This window comes from Amyelois transitella, chromosome 2 (genome assembly GCF_032362555.1).
Source record: "Amyelois transitella isolate CPQ chromosome 2, ilAmyTran1.1, whole genome shotgun sequence".
Taxonomy (NCBI): Eukaryota; Metazoa; Arthropoda; class Insecta; order Lepidoptera; family Pyralidae; genus Amyelois; species Amyelois transitella.
In genome coordinates this window covers 613,255-635,195 of record NC_083505.1, presented here as the reverse complement: position 1 = coordinate 635,195, position 21,941 = coordinate 613,255, and the positions used below count along the sequence as shown (strand labels likewise).

Sequence of the window (21,941 nt, the reverse complement as noted above, 5' to 3'; positions counted from 1 at the left end):
TACTACTGTTTCTTCATCGCCTTATATTGTTTTTATGTAAATATATTTGTTTTTATTTTACTTAAGCCTCAAAGGTACAATAGGCGGTCAACCTATATAACTAATAATATATTCAATGCGTAGAAATAAGTTCTTTATGTTTTTTTATGAAAAATATTTTTAACCAAACAAACGAATTGTTTTGCTAACCCTACGATCTGTCACTGCAAGTACATGCCGCCATTTTAGATTCGTTTCGATTGAACGGATTAAATATAAATCGCAATCGCTTTCCGAGCATACGCTACGATAATAAAGATAGAGACTAGACGAAAACACGAAACGTTTCGAAAAAAGTTAGGTAGTTTTTAGCTTTGCTTGGCTCGTCTTGGCGGGTGCACTACCGTGCCCCCAGATAGACTAAATATGTCTTCCTTTCACTATATAAACTTGTGACAAATTACAATCATTAATACATAAAATAACGATCATTCTTTGAATATGATTAATAGCACACTTCAAACGTAACCTCGTTACAAATTGCAAAACACTTATTTTCATTAGAATGTCAATTATTTAACTTGATTAAAAAATACTTATAAAAAGTGTTAAGTTAATTTTAAAATATATTATGTGCGTAATTGAATGTTTGCAGTTGTTTTAAGAAATTATTTAAAAAATAATTTAACCTTAATAGAAAATCACACAAAAAGAACATAATATACATGTAAATGTGTTACTCACTGTGGTTTTGTGTCAGTTCACTTTATACATTTAATACTTTGATATATATAAACATAAAATCACGCCCACTTCCCGAACGGATAGGCAGAGGTCACATCTATCCACTTGCCACTAAGTTTACTTTATCCACATTGTAAATTTTGATTACAGAATATTATAATTATTAAAATTTTAATAATAAGCTTTCAAGAAATAAATAAAAAAAATCTATAATTTAATAGGTTGATGTCATACCTTTCGCAAAGGGGTTTACGTTTCATGTCCTTTCTGTATGATTTGCGATTTAGTTTTTTCACAGCTTTGTCTATGATGTGATGACTGTGAAATAAATAGTCATAATTATTTTTAGAGTATTGATGTTAAGGTGCATACAGATTATGTAACAATGTTGTATAACACATCAACTTTGCAACATATAACAATACTGAACTGTAACAATAATCACCTGTTAAATAACTTAATACATAACATGTTTTATAATCTGTGTATGTTTATTTAATGTTATGTAATCTGTATGCACAGTTATATAAAAAAATTCATTCATAGGTACACAAGATGTATAAATAGTTTTGTAATTTTTATATTTAGTCTTATGTTATAAAATTAATCAATTTTAATCTTGTGTAAAACGTGAATAAATGTCACATCACTAAAATTATACAATCTTATTTTTTTTATACATATAATTAAAATTATCTTGAATGATGAAAGTAATTTTAAAGTACAAGTATTAGTTGATTATTCAACGCAAATCTTAAACTATTTTTTTGTAATTTCAATTAAATTGAAACTTTCATTTTCCCTTCAAATATGTAAACTTTATCAGTACAGACCTCATACAGAACACCAAACATTGATCTCACGAGTTGTTAAAAATATACCGGACTAAAATTATAATCAAAATATATATTATATGCATTCTCATACCTACTTGGTAGAATCTTTGGTAATTCCATGCAGAAGTATATAGTACCTTTTTCAGTTTTTTAAAAGGAAGTGAACAAAAAACAAATGAAATGAACGCCTTACGGCATCATTTTCCATTCATATATTATAAATGTAAATATGTATGTGTTTGTTTGTTTCCTCTTTACGCCTTATCTAATTGACCAATCTCATTTAGATTTTCATAAATTCGTTACGCGCTAAAGTTAGCATTTTATTCAAGATATATATAAAGTAATTTCAAAGACTGGAGATAAATTTATATCATCAAAAAAATGTTATCTGGCCTTCGTGTTATAACCATATTAATAAAAACTATATTCTAGACTGAATTCGTATTAGAGAAAAAAAGAAAAGATTATTTATAAAAGGTTAGCAATTTATGGTAAGTACTTACATAACATTTTAAGGTACATTTTGTTCAAACTAAAACCATATAAACTTTAAAAACAAAAACATTAAATAGATAAATATCTCATTAAAATCGATCCAAATCCTAAATCATCAATTGTATATTTCTTGTGATGCAAAAATGGCGGCAAATCTTAATAAACCAATTAAAATATAGCAAATAATTCGGCTCTTTTCCATTGGTTGAGGAACTGTCAAAAATTCAATTGTCAAATTTCAATTAAAGCCTAGAAACTTTTTTTTTCTTTATGTTATTACTTGCCAATATATCTATTATTTGAGCCGTAACAATAGTGCAAGTTAAGATACTTTTCTTGCATGACTAGGTGCAAGGCAAGTGAAGTCTAAACGACTACATGAATTTTAATATTTTTCGTGTTTTATATTAGGTGTAGAACATCTCCATTAAACTATTTGTGACTCTGATTAAGTAGATATTTCATACATAACTAATTTCTTAAAATTACATAAAATTACCTCATTATGTCATGTTATTTTAGGTTTTAAATATAATAACAGGAGAGGACACACTTAATTCATCAATTCACATAAAACAAGATGAATAATTTGACGAATTTGTCGATCTGGATAAAAAGTTTTTTCGTAATATAATTATCTTATAATAGTGCATAATCTATTTCGGAGTAAAAAAACATATTAAAGGTAAGTAAGTAGTTAAAATTAACACTTGTCATTAAACTTTATCCTTTTAAACACAAGAAACAAAGTTCTTAAACACTTCTCACTTGACTGACTCCGTAGTACTACACTTTATGAAAACCATTATAAAACACAAGAATTGATGTTGACAGCCACATTGTACTCCTGTTTTATTCAGACAATGGAACTCTTCAAATTTAAACTGAACACCACAAGACACAAGAACTGATATCGAGAAGCACTAGTTCACGTTAGTAGCCCTCGCGGGGCGGCGGGGACTCCACCGTGGTGGTCTGCTTGGACACCACGCGCGAGCCCTGCGCCAGGCCGCCTGCGCGCACGCCGCGGTACTTCAGGAACGCGTCGATAGCGTACGCCAACGTCGCTACGAAGCCGAAGAACTGAAGAAATAAGTGAGTAAATGCTTTAATGTTCACTAAAGGAGTACATACATACATACATAAAATCACGCCTCTTTCCCGGTATTATTATTATATTATAAGTATTATTATGTTGGTACATGTAAAATGTGCACGGGCCCATAGGGACCCGGTCATTTGGGAGGCGTTCATGGGGCCGAAGCCAACATGAAGAGGCCCTTTGGTACCTTTTGTTCTAAAGTGAGATGGCTGCAGCTGTGGAGATCTGTCCCTTGATGAACCATTGGGATGCACCAACGGACAGCCCTCCATAGCTGCCAAACTATTGCCAGGAAGGGATTTACTTAATTTGGGTCATGCGGATGGGATGCTAATGGATTGGATTTCTGGGCTATGGAGTGAGATACGGACATCTGCCTCGAAAATCTCTCACATAATTTTGATTAGGCAGATGGTGACTCGCTGCTCATTGGCTATACAGCAGCCTGTGGGCACCCTAAATAAGCCACCATGCGGCGGCCAGGGCGCAACACGTTAAAAGCAGCTATAGGATGCCGAGAGGTGCGGCCCCGGTTTCACGAGCACGAGGCATGACCCCGTGCTGGTTTCCCCGCTATTACGCCATTACGTGCAATACACTTCCATCCTGGAGCATAGGATCTGCTCTTGCGACTCCACTCTGGCCGGCCGGCCAAGGCAAGCCAGAGGCGGGGAAAGTGTCACTGTGTGTATGTGTGTGTATGGCGCATGTCTGTATGTTCCCCAGGAGGTAGGGTCCGTGGTGTCGCCACTCACCAACGGCTTCGCCACAAGCCGCCCCGCGGAGACTGCCTGCACTGGGAAGGAAACCCTTCCACAGAGGGCGATGGGGTCGTCACGTCCCGACGCCTTTGTATTATTATTATAATTAATTTTCTAACCTTCAACCTTCTGGCTTCCTAAAAATAGGTCCATTAGTGTACTCGTGAAATCGTAAAAGGCAGACCGCTTTTAAACAACTTTCGCATTTAAATTTAGAATAAGGTATCATATTATGTAGCATAGTAATAACTTATACATATATCAAAGTGTTATATGCGGTGGAAATGAGAGCGTTAAGGAGTACAATCGATGTGCAATTGAGTGACCGGATAAGAAACAGCGTGGTAAGGGAACATTGTGATGAGAAAGAAGATGTTGTTACAGCAATAGAAAAGGGTACCTATGTATGTAAAGCAGGTAGACTAAATAAATATATAAGGAGAGTGTGGAGGGAAAGGTCGGAATGAGAAGGCCTAGACGAACGTATCTTGATGAAATTAAGGACGTCCTGGCATAAGGTCAGGTTAAGAGTACCCTAAACCACCGAGCTTGCATAAAGAGAGTTATTAATGTGGATGAAGCGAAAGAAGTATGCAGAGATCGTGGCAAGTGGAAAGATGTAGTCCCTGCGTACCCCTCCGGGAAAAAGGCGTGATTTTATGTATGTACCTATGTAGTATGACTTACCGCGCCAGCAGAATATCCTCCGTTATACACCGTGGTAGCCAAAGAAGCTGCTATCAAGTACAGCAAGGTCCATAACGCGCAGAACACAAACTCTATCTTCAGCCAGGGGATCTTGTAGAACTTCTCCACCATGTGGAACAGGTACAGGAACAACAAGATGCCGGTGAACCAGAACGCGAACATGGAGATCCAGATGAAGTAGGAACCTTTCGACAGGTGGCTGTACCGGGAGCATTGGATGCAGAGGAAGCCGATCAGGCTGCTCAACTGGAATAACATTAGGCACATATTTGGAGGCCATTTTTAGATTAATGATAGAATGGAATAAATTATTTGTAGCAAGAATGCATCACAATTCTACTATCGTTCCAATTTCAATAACTTAATTTTTTTTCATGTACATTTATATAAATGTTCAAGAAACCGAATCATTAATTTAATTGAAACTTAACGAGTTCCGCACTATTATTAGATCTGTGATGTGGTTTAAAGTCGTAAACAAAAATATCAAAAAAGCGCAAATAACGATACGAAAGATAATTAATCTGCAGATAACACTTTATTATCGATCGCCAGCACGTGCGATAGCCATAACATCGCATGTAACTGGAACACATACCGAGAAAGCAAGCGGTAACTCTCGCTTAGTTTGTAAACAATAAGAGGGCAGGCGCTTTCTACGCAAATATGTATGGCTCTATATATAGCATCGCTTCGTTTCATAAGTTTTATTTGCACTTCGAGTCTGTTGACGGCTTAATAATAACTTTATGCTGCTTATGTAAATGTCCGCTTTGAAAACAACATAAAACTTCTTTTTACGACAAAAATTAGATGTAAGATGGTAACTGATTATAACTTTGGTGTTACATTTTACTATTTACAAATACCTACATACATACATATATATAATCACGTCTATATCTCTTGCGGGGAAGACAGAGCCAACAGCTGTTTGGCTTTTTGATAGAATTGAGGTTGCTAGCTCATCGCCTTAAAGAAGAATCTCAAGTTTATAAGCTTATCCTTGTCGCCTTGGCACGACGATTACGACATCCATGGGAACGAGATGGAGTGGTCCTTTTTTTATTGGTGGCGGGACCCACACGGCGTTTATAAATAATACGGGTATTTACTTACTATCAATTCTATCGTTAAGCCAAATAGCTGAACGTGGCCATTCAGTATTTTCAAGACTGTTGGCTCTGTCTACCCCGCCAGGGATATAGACGTGACCGTATGTATGTATTTACTTACTAAACGCGTGCGTGCCTTACCTTTATTTCAGCCGTCCGTGGTCACCGTCATCTGTCACTCGGTGACCACGGATCATTGTAACATGATTCGAAACGTCCGAGATAAAATAAAGGTACGTTACATGCGCGAATAAAACCTGTATTATTTATAACTAGCTGTGCCCGCGACCTCGTCCGCGTGGAATAGTTAATTTAGGCATCATTGAAGCCCTCAAGGATGAAAAATTTACCCTGTTTTTTTTTTACATTTTCCATTATTTATTTGCTCCTAATAGTTGCAGCGTGATGTTATATAGCCTAAAGCCTTCCTCGATAAATGGTCTATTTAACGTATTCTGTCTATTCAATTCGAACCAGTAGTTCCTGAGATTAGCGCGTTCAAACAATCCAACTCTTCAGCTATATAATATTATTATAGATTTTTTGTTGATTTTAGACTATATAACACTAGTGACTTGCAATACGCTAATCGCCTAATCATTTGTTGCTTTTAATTTGTATAGCACATTTTCAGTGTTGAATCACCTACTTGTCTGATAAGAAAGATATTTTGGTTATATTATATAAAAAATAATGTTACGAAAGGCATATTTGGTCATCTGTTTTGATCGCTATCTGGTAGTCATAACGTGAATCATATAAGGCGTGATCCAGGCCACTGGTAAAGAGGTGTGTAGATTAATAAAATTGAAGAACAGAGCGATCTATGAGTTGAGGAACATTGCGGAAAATCATGACCTCTGTCTACCCCTTGAAGAAAGTAATAAGTATTCTGCAATGTATCAAAGGAACAGCCCAGTAAGCAGCTCTTTCTTAATTAATTAAAGTGCCGTGTGGTTCCCGGCACCAAAGATTATTTATGATTATTATAAAGACGGGCTTGGAACCTGTCACTTTATATGAATCTCAATTCTATCAGTAAGTCAAAAAGCTGAACGTGGTCTACCTCGCAGGGGATATAGACATGATTATATTTATGTATGTATTTATTAAGAGCAAGTTACAAAATTAGGCAATTCTGCCCCCCTAGCCTGACACGCGCGTTGTCGTTTTTATCGCGCGATAAACTATCGCTGTTTCGGTTCTTGTTATGGCGTGAAACGGACAGCGATAGTTTACATGCCTACATATAATCACGTCTATATCGCTCGCGGGGCAGACAGATCCAACAGTCTTGAAAACACTTATAGGCCACGTTCAGCTGTTGGGCCTAACGATAGAATTGAGATTCAAATAGTGATAGGTTGCTAGCCCATCGCCTATAATAAGAATCCCAAGTTCATAAGCCTAGCCCTTAGGCTAGTGACTTTTTTTTTATTATTAAAATACTTACAACTTGCACAACTTTTAGTATCCCAGGTATGGTCCTCACGTACAGCGGGTCAAACCTCAGGTTGGTCTGGACGGTGGTGCTGGACGTCACCGTGGTGGTGGTGGTGTGCTGTCCGGGGAATCCCACTTCCGCCATTTTGACTGCAATCGTATAATAATGCATGAATGAAGAGAAAGAAATAGTGATAAAGGGATACACTTGAGATTCCATTTGTAGGTGATGGGCTGTCAACCTGTCACTATTTGAATCTCAATTCCATCATGAAGCAATTCAGCTGAACATGACCCCTTAGTCTTTTGAAGACTTAGGCTTTGTCTACCCCGTAAGGGATTATAGACGTGATTTTATGTAAGTATGTTAATTTTTTCAATTAATAAAACATGTTTTTCAATTACCATAATATGTACTGTGTAATAATTTTTTCACATAGAGGGCCCTTATATATACTATACTAGCTGTGCCCGCGACTTCGTCCGCGTGGAATAGTTATTTTGGGCATCATATTTATTTTTGCAAACATCCTCCTCGGCTTTATCAATTATAGCTGCTGCGGAGGTCACGCGTATTAGAAAGAACGCTGGTTCGCCGTATTAAATGTTTCGCTGCAAATTGCTTATAACGACTATATCTCAAAACCTATTCGTCTGATTTATATACTGTAAATGGCAATTTTAGTCTACATGAAAAGCCGAAAGTAATAAACATATTTATTTGGATAAGGATTAATACTGAATTAAAGAAAATTGGTTATAAAATGGTCTTAAAAAATTAACATAAAAGTGGTTATTGTAAGTAAACCTTAAGAGATAGATATATGCTCTCGCGGACGTTTTTGTGGCAAAAAATGAGTACTTCACATCTTTAGTACATTGTTTTACTATATCTTTGTTGGTTTGCGCAGCGTTCGCGCGGAAAGCTCGCAGATGGCCGACTCATTCAACTTTCACCTGCATTGTTGACGTTTCCCGTAGGAAATCCGGGATAAAATGTAGCCTATAGCCTTCCTCGATAAATAGACTATCTAACAGTTAAAGAATTATTCAAATCGGTTCAGTAGTTTCTGAGATTAGCGCGTTTAAACAAACAAACAAACAAAACAAACTCTTCAGCTTTATAATATTAGTATAGATAAATATTTATATATATATACTATGTAAATCTTTAATCTTCACTACATAATCCAACTGAAAGTAGCCTTACTAGCAAAAAAACTTGTTGGCCAGCTTATTGATTTACTTTGACCTCATGACATTGCTTTGTTACAACAACTATAGGTCTACGTATACAAAATTTCACGTCATTTGAACTATGGAGTAAAAAGTTAAGTAAAAAATGCTCATTATTTTTAGTGTTGAAAAAAAAAATAAACAGCTTTTTTACTTTACTTTTTTCTATATGGATTGGTCAAAAATAACTTGCAAGATTGTACAATCAACATAAGCAAGGATAAATGATATTATGACAAGGCTGTAAAAGACTGATATCAAAAGTTAAATCATGACACTACTTTACAATACTAATAAACAACAAAATCTTGCTAACTAGTCCCTGCCCATCCCTCCGGGAAAAAGGCGTGATTTTATGTATGTATGTATGATGCAAACATAGGGAAAATGCTTACTTTGGGCTAACTATAGAATAACAACAAAATATGAAAGGTATACAATGAGTAAAGGAAACCGGAGAATTTATTTGGAAAATCCTTCTCACATCTCTGTACAACTAAGAGATTTTCAAAGCAAGAGTGAATAGGCACTTTTTTAAGCTTGAATGCACCATTTTAGGCCATATTTTGCTTACTATCAGGCAGATTGAGGTAATATTTATGGAAACTTTTATAAAAAAAAAACCAGAGATATACTAAGATGAAAATACTACAAACTACATTAAAACATAGCATGCATTAAAACCATAACTCACTGATAACTAAGCTGAATGTCACTGATACCGGCTAATCAGTGAAAATTAATATGATGATAACTAGAAATATTCATGACTAATAACTTTGCCCGATTAACATTTTTGATGTTTACAACACCTCTATAATTTTAAAACATCTGTTTTTTTAATATAAGCTATTATTGTTTCAGTATTTAAAGTAAGCTTTAAAAAGTTAACCGACCTGTTTATTTTTTTAATAGTATGAATAATTAAAAATAGGAATAAATAATTAATTTTGTAACTAAAACTAAACTATATATTTTTATGATCTTTGATATTATGATACAACTAATAGCTTCTAATAAGTACTTATTGATGTAGATAAAACTTAAAAGCTAATAACTTGAGGCAGTAACATCAAATAAATACCTTGGCTTATAACCACCAACAAATCTAAATACTACATCGTTCCTAAGTTATTATAGAAAGCGCTCCTGTCCTCGGGAATAACAAATTAAACACATATATGAGAAAACACATGCAACTTTCTCACGATAAAGATATGAATGGGGCAATCATACGGTCCTACACTAATATTACTTCTCAAACTATTTTCTACCAATCATACTATAACTTTTACGAAACATACGGCTCCAGGACGCGAATAGTTCATTTTAGATATCCATTGCCGCGCCGTCATCACCTAAAATAGCAATTTATTCAGCACAACAGAAATAAACACGAATTTTAAAGATAATAATATTCACTTGGAAAAGTAGCTTACCTATGTAAAGTTATAATATGCTTCACGTAATTGATTTAGTAAGTCTTACAATACCGTGAGAGAAGTCAATAAATTGAACAAATCGCCAATATTAAGTAATGCTTAGAATTATGACGAAACTAATATGCAGCGCACGGAGCAAAACTATCAAGTGACAACTGACAGACAGTGACAGCTAAAGTGATGGGAGTATGAAACACATCATTAGTAGTCTGTCGAAAGAGTCGATTAGGTCTTTTATTTGTTTTCATAAAATATAGTTTCCTCTGCTATTATGCACCATAAAGATAAAGAAAAAAACACAGGTAACACAAATGAGAAAATCTGCGCATTGAGTAACCCCATCATTTGGTAAAATGTACAAACACAATAAAACAATCACAACAAGTAGGTATTCTTAGTAAAAGAGAAGACAAGTTAATAATAATGTGTAGTGTGTACGGTATGAAAGTTTTAAAGAACAAGACATTGTAGATTTAATCATGTGTTGTAGAAAATCGATAGTCGATTATTTATACGCAACGCTCAACACTAGATCCAAATCTGTTATTGAAATTGACAAATTATGACACTGACACTTGTCCGCCCGTCTCAAGTTCGTTCGTCCCTATCTATTTGTCCGAAGTTCTTGGTTTGTCACAGAGGAAATTAAAATGATAAAATTAAAATCATAGATTATAGTAAAATATAATTGAAATTGTGTGACCATGTAATATGAGACGCTGTAATAATTAATTTAATTTGAAACCACTTTGGGGTTTCAAAGCAAAGCATAGCGCTTCAACTACTTAACTCCTTCAAGCAGGTGTAAACAAACGAAAATGAGTCATTATTGTTTTTAATTCTATTCAGTACGATTTCAACGTTGAGGCGTGATCGTGGCGTACACACTGATGTGATGTTTTTAAACTGATTCCAAAGATAATAATAAAAAATAAAGCTACTTTGCAGACTGGTAAGTGGTATTGTTTTACTACATTTCACCTCAACAACTGAACATGCAGAATACATTAAGATAAATTTTTATATATTTCTAAAATCTTCGTAGAAGGGTTTCACACAATGTGGCCTACATTATGTGAAACACTTCTATCTATATTTTTTACTTTTTATGTTGTTAACTTTTTATGTATGAAACTTTTATTCAACAGCAAAATGGCATTTCCAAACCAACTGCCACCGCCGCCCGCGCAGACGATGGGCTCGTCCAACACAGTCTTCATTACGGAGACACGACTTGACCTGTCCTATCTGACCACTCCCTCTGGTATCATCAAAGCTGTAGTGATTGTAAGTATGGAAGTTACTTGTAATTTTTTTTTTCTATGATAAAAATATAATTAGTCTTAGAAGTTGAGCTCAAAACTGTTATTTGATTATCAATTAATTTGTCTCTGTGTTTGCACATCTTTAATGCTGCAAATTAATGTTTAAAATAAAGAAATTTATAGAAATATCACTCAACACATTAAATTAAATTTGATAGTTTCAAAAGTCCAGGTTTAGTTTATTTTAATTAGATTAAATTTTATTATAAGAAAGTTAACCATCAATCAATTTTTGACCTAAACCATAAAGGTATAAAAAATGATATCACATTTTCTTTTATCAACAGGCATTCAACATAATCAGTTTCATCTGCATTGTCTCCTCCGCGTTCAGTTCTAACGGTCGTGGTGTCTACTTCTGCATAGTGGTGTTCTGTGCGTTCCTGTTCACGGGCACCATGCTGATTCTCTACTTGTACCACGCGGTAGAGAAGTACCACAACATCAAGTGGCTGAAGATTGAGATGATCACGTACATAGTGTTCGTGTTCCTGTACCTTATAGCTGCAACGGTGGCCGTTGCTTTTGGATCAGCGGCTTATTCAGCAGCTGGGGTGAGTGCTATTAATGTTGATATTATTATTTTAGCATACCATTGTCTAGTACCCAGAACTGGTCGCCGAAATGTGGGTAAACCACCTATTAGATGGACGGACGATCTGGTCAAGATTGCTGGAAGGAGGTGGATGAGAAAAGCACAAAACTGTGGAGAATTGCGTGCATTACTAGAGGCCTACATCCAGCAGTGGATGAATATGGGCTGAAGAAGAAGAAGGAGATACCATTGTCTCCCCTTAACTATATTGTCATGGTGTCATGTGGTTCCTTGCATTTAACAATGGGACAACTCCATATCTTTCCCATGGATGTTGTTAAACAGGACTAGGGGAAAGGTTAATAAACTTGGGATTCTTCTTGTAAGCGATAATCTAGCAACCTGTCACTATTTGAATGTCAATATTATCATTAAGCCAAAAAGCTGAACATGTCACAGATCAGTCTTTTTAGGACCAACAGTCTTAAAAACTCTGTCTACCCCACGAGCGATATAAACATGATTAAATGTATGAATGCATGTATTAAAATAAATTTTCTTGGGATCCGAATTGAATTCAAGACCTGCGGATCAGCAGTCTGGCGATATTAACCAATTACGTCATAAAGTCGTTAAAGAACCGTCAGTCAATCAAAAGCAATGTTACTTGCAGCGCCCTTGTGGGATGACTCAACGTCATTATAAACACACGTTAGAAGCCACCTGTGATAATGTTACTGCGTTTAATATTAACATGTACGAAGTTATTTCTATAGCAAACATCATTAGCTATAAAGCTGTATAATACTAGCTGTGTCCGCGACTTCGTCCGCGTGGATTAATTATTTCGGGCATCATTGAAGCCCTCAAGGATGAATAATTTTCCCCGTTTTTTTTTTTCACATTTTCCATTATTTCTTTGCTCCTTATACTTGCAGCGTGATGATATATAGCCTTAAAGCCTTTCTCGATAAATGGTCTTATTCAACGCAAAAATATTTTTTCCATAGTTGCTGAGATTAGCGCGTTCAAACAAACAAACAAACTCTTCAGCTTTGTAATATTAGGTAGTATAGATTTCAATAAATGTGACGCATTCAAATTACTATGGCGTACGTGAGCCGACTAAAACGTATTAGTATCAATAGTAAATCTAGTTTCTTTATGCTAATAATGACGCATCTATTTGTTATCGCATGTTTCAAACTACAGGTAAGGTATGTGATTACTTTAGTTTCACAAAGAAAGTGACTAATACGCTATTTAATCCCCATGGTATAGCTCTCTCTCCAATCCAGGGTCAAAGGTGCACCCCAGGCTCCTCTCCAGAGTGGTGAGGATGCATACATACATAAAATACATAAAATCACGCCTCTTTCCCGAAGGGGTAAGCAAGAGACTACATCCTTCCACTTGCCACGATCTCTGCATACTTCTTTCGCTTCATCCACATTCATAACTCTCTTCATGCAAGCTCGGCGGTTTCAGGTACCTACTCTTGACCTGACCCTTTTGTTAGGACTTCCTTAATTTGATTAAGATACGTGAGGATGCAACCGGGACTAAAGCCGGGTGGAAGGAGAAGAGTAGTGCATTATGTCCTTGTAAGATGATGCCATACATCATCATCTTACAAGGACATAATTTTACATGTACGTGCGTTTAGCGGTCCACCGCACTTTTCATAGATCTTCAAACCATTTGGCGACAGAAAGGACTTCTATTTATCTGTCGATTAATCGCTTAATTATACATACATATAATCACGTCTTTATCATTTGCAAGGTAGACAAAACCAACACGGCACTTTAAAGATGAAGAGATGAATTGCTCGGATGACGAAAAAATATGTAGGTTGTCGAAATTTTCTTATAGGCCAGTTTAGGAGAGTTTAGAATCGTAATATGCTTAGCCTAATCTGTGTATTGTTTCATACATATTACATATAATCACGTCCTTAGCCCCTGCGGGGTAGCCAGCCAGGGCCGACAGTCTTGAGAGAACCAACAGGCCTCGTTCAGCTGTTTGGCTTAATGATATAATTTAGAATTAAAATGTGATAAGTTGCTAGCCAATCGCCTAAAAGGAGAAAGCCAACTTTATTAGCTTCTTACTAAGTCACCTTTTAACGACATCCACGGGTAAGAGATGGAGTGGTCTTATTTTTTTTTTCAATTTATATTGATGCCGTGTGGTTCTCGGCACTAAAAGAAAAATGTATTTTTTCGTTTACGTTTACGTAACACTTGGTGTGCCCGTGACTCCGTCCGCGTGAAATAGTTATTTTGTCCATCATTGTAGCCCTCACGGGTGAATAATTTTCCCGTTTTTTTTTAAATCACATTTTCCATTATTTCTTCGCTCCTAATAGTTGCAACGTGATGTTATATAGCCTGAAGCCTTCCTCGATAAATGGTCTATTCAACACAAAGAATTTTTCAATTCGAACCAGTAGTTCCTGAGATTAGCGCGTTCAAACAAACAAACAAATTCTTCAGCTTTATGATATTAGTATAGATGGATGGGTTACCTTGTCTGTCCGTCAGGTTGCTACCAGGGCGCCAACTCACCGGAACAATTACATCAGTTAACACTACCCATTAGTCCACAATTTGCAAGCTCTGATGAACGTCTGATTACTGCAAATTGTTCTGATTCAGATGGGTTCTGATTGACGTCACTCACACTGTACTATACTTATATGCCGTGTGGTTTCCGGCAATAAGGAATAGTGAGAAATAAATAGAAATAAATAAATATATACAAGACAAATTACAGATAGGTAGGTGTAGGCTTATAAACTTGGGTTTCTTCTTTTAGGCGATGATGGGCTAGCAACCTGTCACTATTTCAATCTCAATCCTATCTTAAAGCCAAATAGCTGAACGTGGCCTATCAGTCTTTACAAGACTGTAGGCACTGTCTACCCCGCAAGGAATAGAGACGTGATTATATGTATGTAGGTATGTACCTAAATTACACATATTGTGTTAGCCTCGAAGTAAGTTCGAGACTTGTGTTACAAGATACTAACTCAACGATACTATATTTTATCTATACTAATACTAATATTATAAAGCTGAAGAGTTTGTTTTGTTTGTTTGTTTGTTTAAACGCGCTAATCTCAGAAACTACTGAACCGATTTGAATAATTCTTTCACTGTTAGATAGTCTATTTATCGAGGAAGGCTATAGGCTACATTTTATCCCGGATTTCCTACGGGAAACGTCAACAATGCAGGTGAAAGTTGAATGAGTCGGCCATCTGCGAGCTTTCCACGCGAACGCTGCGCAAACCAACAAAGATATAGTAAAACAATGTACTAAAGATGTGAAGTACTCATTTTTTGCCACAAAAAAGTCCGCGAGAGCATATATCTATCTCTTAAGGTTTACTTACAATAACAACATTTCTGTTCATTTTTTAAGATTATTTTTTTTAATTATAAACATAAGTTATTTTGAAACCAATTTTCTTTAATTCAGTATTAATCCTTATCCAAATAAATATGTTTATTACTTTCGGCTTTTCATGTAGACTAAAATTGCCATTTACAGTATATAAATCAGACGAATAAGTTTTGAGATATAGTCGTTATAAGCAATTTGCAGAGAAACATTTAATACGGCGAACCAGCGTTCTTTCTAATACGCGTGACCGCCTGACCGCGAAAAATACGTAGAAAAAGAATAAATCTTAATTTTTCAGTTTTATCCATAGACGTTGTTCTGTGGAACCGCGAACAAAGGTTTCGTTACCCGTATTTGGGTCCAATAGATATTTATAAGATGTCATTGTCACAGTTATTCAAAATGGAGAAATAAACCATCCACGCGAAGACCGACATCCGCGAAGCTAGTAATAAATACTTATGTACGTAAGTAGATAAACATCCCAAGACCCAGGCCAATCAGAAAGAGTTCTTTTCTCATCATGCCCTGGCCGGGATTCGAATCCGGGACCTCCGGTGTCACAGACAAGCGTAGGTACTACCGCTGCGCCACAGAGGCCGTCAATAGTTTATTTATTTATTCTTTATTGTAACAATTACAATTTGTAAAGTACAATAGGCGGACTTGATGCCAATAGCATTATCTAAGTCTACCATTGGGTTAAGCGGAGAACCTTTGTGTGGGTGATAATAATAATATATGATAAACATACTTACTATACGATAGTTATAATATTATTTATTTATTTTCCTTTTGTTTGCAGTTCTTCGCGTACCTAACGATGGTGCTATACGGAATAGACGCTTTCTTGAAAGCGCGTGCGCTTCGCGACGGCCAGCTGGCTCAGGGGCACCGGACTGTCTCCAAACAGGTACCATATTGTGAATTACATACACATATGGTCACGTCTATATCCCTTGCGGGGTAGACAGAGCCAAAAGTCTTGAAAAGACTGAACGGTCACGTTTCAGCTATTCGGCTTAATGATAGAATTGAGATTAAAAATAATGACAGGTTGCTAGCCCATCGCCTAAAAGAAGAATCTCGAGTTTGTGAGCCTATCCCTTCGTCGCCTTTTACGACATCCATGGGAAAGAGATGGAGTGGTCCTATTCGTTTTTAATTATCGTGCCGGTAACCAAACGACTAAAAGATAAAAGCTGAAAGGCTGCTGGCTCTGTCTACCCCGCAAGTGAGATAAACGTGATTATATGAATGAATGAATGAATTCTTCTTTTTCAAGGTCCACATGGTCACTCCGCCGGCGATGCCTTAGCATCGATAGTGGAAAAAAGTCTGAAGATATTTTTTAACGTAAGCCAAAGTGTGAACCTTTATAAGTTCACGGACTTATTAGGGTAAGTCCGGGGTAGTTGGCCATAGTTTTTTCTTAGCTCTACTAGAAATCAAATACTTATATTTTTATAATTATATTTATTTTTTATTAAACTTTAAACAATCAACTTTGATATTACAAACATAAAAGTAACAACTTCTAATGAGAACACCTTACTAATTAAAGTTTTTTTAAAATCACAAGTGGCCATCTCTCCCGAGGTGTCCGGGTGTGATGGCCAAGGCATTAGAGGTAAGATGGCCATAACTTAACCCTAGGCTTATAATTACTTTTTGGTCTCATTTTTACTTTTAAGTCTTCTTTTCTCTTCGCTACATCTGGAGCACTTCAGTTGTGGCGGTTTCAAATGCAGTACAGTGTTCGTGAACCCAAAACTGGTACACTGTACATTGAAGCCAGTCTTCGATGAGAAGTGTTTCGTAGTAGTTCTCACCACATCCATGGCAGTTGCCTTTTTTGTCTAACTTTCTGTTTTTATTCTTATCTGACAACATTTTTAATGGAATATCGTCACTATTATCAGATAATATTCGAATGGCTTTTCTTTTTACACATTGAATAGTAACTTTTCTTGTCTCTTCCTTTTCCTTCTTTATTTAAACACATTTTTTTACGTTTTCCTTTTTTTTGCCTTTTTTCTGCAGCATTTTTTCTAGTTTTGATGTGTTCTTCCGATTTCAATAGTGTTCCAATTTGCTTTGCTCGTTTACGCACTTAATAAATTTTTGTGGAATATGTGGTAATGGTGTGGTAATGGTGTAATCTGGATCTTTACTGGATGAAACCTCTTTCGGAGTGCTCGGATGTGAAAGATCTCCGTAAGAACTGCCAAGACGTCTAGTCTTGGCAGTTCTTACGGAGATTTTTGATCTTTTAGAACTGATTACAGGGCTATGGTATGTTTTACTTCTTGATTCATGAGAACACCCTGGTGCAGGTTCCTTTTCATTGTCCACAGCAGATGCACATTGGGAAAGCTCTCGTGTAGCAGAAGTATTCGTTGAGTCACTAGATTCTTGAATAAATGCGTAATCTGACACCGCTTCTGGGTTGAGAGGATATCCAGTTGATAAACATCATTTCTGTACCATGGCAATAGTGCTAATTGCAGTCGGTATATGATGGCCATATGGCTATCATACACCGATTACAATTGGCCATCTCTCCTTCTTTTCCGTGCAAGATGGCCACAACTAAAACTAAAAGAATTCATGACACGAAACAAATAATTTTGAGGTAATAACTTAGCATTGTTTGTATACTTTGCAACAAATACAAATATCACCATTATTTTCAGAAACTGACACCACAGTTGTATAAAACAATTGACATCAAAATAATATTCACAGTAGTCGAAAGAAAAAACAAAGGATTTACTTACTTTTTCTTTTTTTTCGCCAAATCTTTTGCCGTACTGTTGCTGTCACGGACGACGCGCGGCGAAATAAACAATTAACAATGAAATCTAGTCAACGAGTCCCTGAAATATTTCCATAGGCCATCTCTCCCCTATGGCCATCTACCCCGGACTTACCCTATACATAGTTGTATATAAAATAGTCGAGAATTAAGAAGCTCGGTTTAATTTTTAAAAATTAAAAAGGGCTTAGCTTTTATTGTAAGTATGCGTACCTAATCACTTGTGTTAACGTTTAATTTCGAAGGCAATACCAAGATGTTGCTCAAATTTAGTATCTAATTGTTTGTTTTATGCCAAAATCTAGGAAGACAATGATTGAAATAATAATGTTACAATTAAAAAAAATTGGTATGAAAAGGCCCTTAACAAAACTGCAATTTGAGGGATTAAGGTTAAATATTGGATTTAAAAAGTTGAGTGGTATCAACTGCGCATACGTCTATTGTGTATAATATAAATATGTTAGACGAATTACCTAGACGAACGTATCTTGATCAAATTAAGGACGTCCTGGCAAAGGGTTAGGTCAAGAGTACCCGAAACCGCCGAGCTTGCATGAAGAGAGTTATGAATTTGGATGAAGCGAAGGAAGTATGCGCAGAGATCGGTGGCAAGTGGAAAGATGTGGTCTCTGCCTACCCCTCCGGGAAAGAGGCGTGATTTTATGTATGTATGTATGTAAAAATACGTTAGTTATATTGTAGACAAATTTGTATATCGAGCACGGCAGCTTGGAAGAACCTCAAATCTCAAGTTACTCTATATGCTTGTCCAGATATCAAAACCTTATCGCGTTCCAATATTGGATAACGCCATCTATGATTATAAAAGTGAACTAAAGTTTAACATTTGTTTAAACCAAAATTGAATATACATATATAACTTACATATTTATATGAATGTTACAAATGAAATATATTTGTAATACATGTATATTGCATAAAATTCTTGTATATTACAAACGTTGGTGCGACCTCGTGACAAAGTCATTAGACGTATAAAGGCATTGTATATGTATATATTTCTCAAACATTTACATAGAACTGTTGATGACATAAGACTGTTCCTAAGGCTTCGTAAAAATTCGTTTCGATTTGTGTTTAATAATAGTAATTTTTTAATGATGCAATCTACATATTATGTGAGTTGCTGGTACATTTGAAGCGGTAATTTTAGTACATCGAGAAATGTAGATATATATTTTTTTTAGGTTAGGATCAATAAGGAAAATATACTTCTTCCTCCTAGCGCTAGTCCCGGTCACATCATCACATTTGGCTTAATGATAGAATTAAAATTCAAATAGTGTCAGGTTGCTAGCCCATCGCCTAAGAAAGAATCCAAGATTGTAAGCCTACCCCTTAGTCGCCTTTTACGACATCCATGGGAAATAGATGGAGTGGTCCTATTCTTTTTTGTACTGGTGCCGGGAACCACACGGCACCAGTAGATACAATAAAGATAATATCATATTGTGCATGTATGCTATATGCTTCATGTTAAACTCAAGGTTGTCGCCGATAGGAATTTAGGCCGACGTGATTTGTTTATCTGTGGTTTGTGGTAGCGTAGTGCATACTATTGTTTTATTCATTAACTAGAGGCCGCCCGCGAGTTCGTCCGCGTGGAATCAACCACGCGGGAACTCCGGGATAAAAAGTATATGCCTATATGTTTTTCTGGGTCTTCAGCTACCTAAATACCAAATTTCGTCGTAATCGGTTCAGTATAGCTCAGCTGTTGGGCTTGATGAGAGAATTGAATTGAATAATCATTGAATATTTCTAATAATTATTATAATATATGTATATATATTGTTGTGGTGCTTGAATATGTTTTTTATGTCTGACAATAACCTGCTGTCCTTTAGAAGATATTTTGAAAAAGATATACATATGAAGCTGAAAGTCAAATATCGCACATCAAATGAGATTATAGCTTTGCCGCTAGATATTTTATTATTGTAAAAAATAAAAACGAACTGCAGACATTCTCATTACCTCTTCCTTTGTTTGACGTCATCACCCGATGGTCAAGGCCGATCAAGGTCATTGCCGATGAAGTGTATTTGTTATAAATAGCATAGTTTAGTCATGTCATTGGGGTATCGATACAATGCTCTCCTGTAGTCAACGGTACATCAAATTTACTGGAAATTCGCCTAAATCACCGCGTCATCTGTTTCTATCCGGGTAACTTGATATGCGGTTGACTGTACCTACTACCTATTTAAAACAATATTATTTAGAAAAATACGAAACAGCACAAGTGATTTATTAATTTAAATACAAGGGTTCTTTATTGATTATGGAAACCCTTAAAAAAAGGAATTACTTGTATGTCAGTATTTTTGTTGTTAGTTTTAAATAACCCACCTATATGTTAGAGAAATAAAAAAATATTGTTCATTATGTTTAGGTGTAATATTTGTACTAATAGCCAGATTATGCCTGAGGCCATTGACCTGTGTGAACAGTGGATTTATATTAAAGGGTACTAGGACCTAGGACCTCAAATTAAGGCGGTCTACCGCAACCGTTTATCGGTCATACGCTGTTAACGTCTCATCTCTATTTAGCCTATAAATTTTACGAAAGTGGACTTCTACCACCCACTGTACCTACAATCAATGTGGTTAATCCTTTTACTTAGACAGCGTATCACATCTTATATGTCGGCTATATCCAAATCAATGACGCTAAATGTGACATATACCTATACGTGTAAGTAGCATAGCACGCGCTTTACTATCGATGTCCCGCTTCACGTCATAATAAATAGTGAAACGGCGATAGTTTTTCGCGCCAAAAAAATGGGGTTGCCCGTGCCATGCTACCGAGGCTGCAGTCAGTACCAACCATTAGGTAGGTATATTGTAAGGAATGCGATATGGGCCATAGGTCAATGTCCTTAATTGGCATTATTATTGGGCACTTATTATTATCAATTGTTTTTTTCTTGTTACCTCGTTGTGTACTTATGTAAGTTTTAATCTTTTGTGATATATGTAATTTATTATGATCACAATGTTAGGATATTTTTTAAACCTACATTGTTTATTTATTAATAAGATTTTTAAATATTTTAGATGTATTAGTTTTTTAAATCAGAATTATATATTTATCTTATATGTATTGCGATATTGGTATACATATATAATGTGGAAAAATCTCAAGTGAGGTTTTATGTGACTAGCCTTATTAAAATTAGCACCGACATATTGTGTATTTTGTCAAATATAATAATCATGTTATGTTGTTTGTCAGTTGTTAACGACTTCCATGAATGAGCTAAAACAGTACTACCGTTTTTTTTTTTAAATTAACACCTATTTACCTGCGCAGAAGTCTGATTTTTGTATGGCGCAGAAACATTTGAGCCTCTCGAAGCGCGCCCAATGAACTATCCGCTATTATGAGTGAGATAGCAGAAGAAATTGTGTTTTTGGATTTAACATTTATTGTTCATGTAATAAGGTCGTTGTTTCTTTGAGGTTACATTCGGTTTGAATCGGCGATAGGTTTGTCAAATTCGACTTATAAATGTGGTAGTACTGTAGTACGTTGTATGCACCTTAAGCATACAGGTTAGTCTTAACTTGATACTGATATAATATTGCTCGAAATATTACGCTGCTCATTCTTGTAATGTATGCCTGCTCATAATCGTGCCAACGGAATAGCAGAAAAAGATTGGTCATGTATTCGAATGGGTCCTACATATATACATATAATCACGTCTATGTCCCTTACGGTTCAGACAGAAATAAAATTATTTGCGAATATATAATTTTGATCAATCGACCACATTTTTCTTTATTAAAAGGACATGTAAAGTGCACTTTGTATAGTGTGCACATTGTATAACTGTTACTGAAGATAGTATTTTCTTATTGTATATGTATCACATATTTATATTTTCGTACACGTCAAATTTTATTTATTTATGTGTCAAATAAAATGCATAAATCGTCTTCCGTCTTTTATT

General features: G+C 35.7%; 2 protein-coding genes across 2 annotated transcripts; one reads left to right on the top strand and one right to left on the bottom strand.

Annotated features, from left to right (window-relative positions):
* Positions 1-165: 165 nt before the first annotated feature.
* Positions 166-10,014, bottom strand: LOC106140449 (CKLF-like MARVEL transmembrane domain-containing protein 4). Its single transcript, XM_060954965.1, has 4 exons — positions 9,862-10,014; positions 7,197-7,336; positions 4,608-4,874; positions 166-3,140 (listed from the first exon to the last, which is right to left on the bottom strand). The coding sequence occupies exons 2-4, from the start codon at positions 7,329-7,331 to the stop codon at positions 2,991-2,993; spliced, it is 552 nt and encodes a 183-aa protein (XP_060810948.1). The 5' UTR covers positions 7,332-7,336; positions 9,862-10,014; the 3' UTR covers positions 166-2,990.
* A 462-nt stretch (positions 10,015-10,476) lies between these two features.
* On the top strand, positions 10,477-21,927 carry LOC106140452 (CKLF-like MARVEL transmembrane domain-containing protein 4). The gene is made up of 6 exons (XM_060954790.1): positions 10,477-10,816; positions 11,013-11,151; positions 11,477-11,743; positions 15,941-16,048; positions 16,421-16,533; positions 18,073-21,927. The coding sequence occupies exons 2-5, from the start codon at positions 11,017-11,019 to the stop codon at positions 16,451-16,453; spliced, it is 543 nt and encodes a 180-aa protein (XP_060810773.1). The 5' UTR covers positions 10,477-10,816; positions 11,013-11,016; the 3' UTR covers positions 16,454-16,533; positions 18,073-21,927.
* Positions 21,928-21,941: the final 14 nt, after the last annotated feature.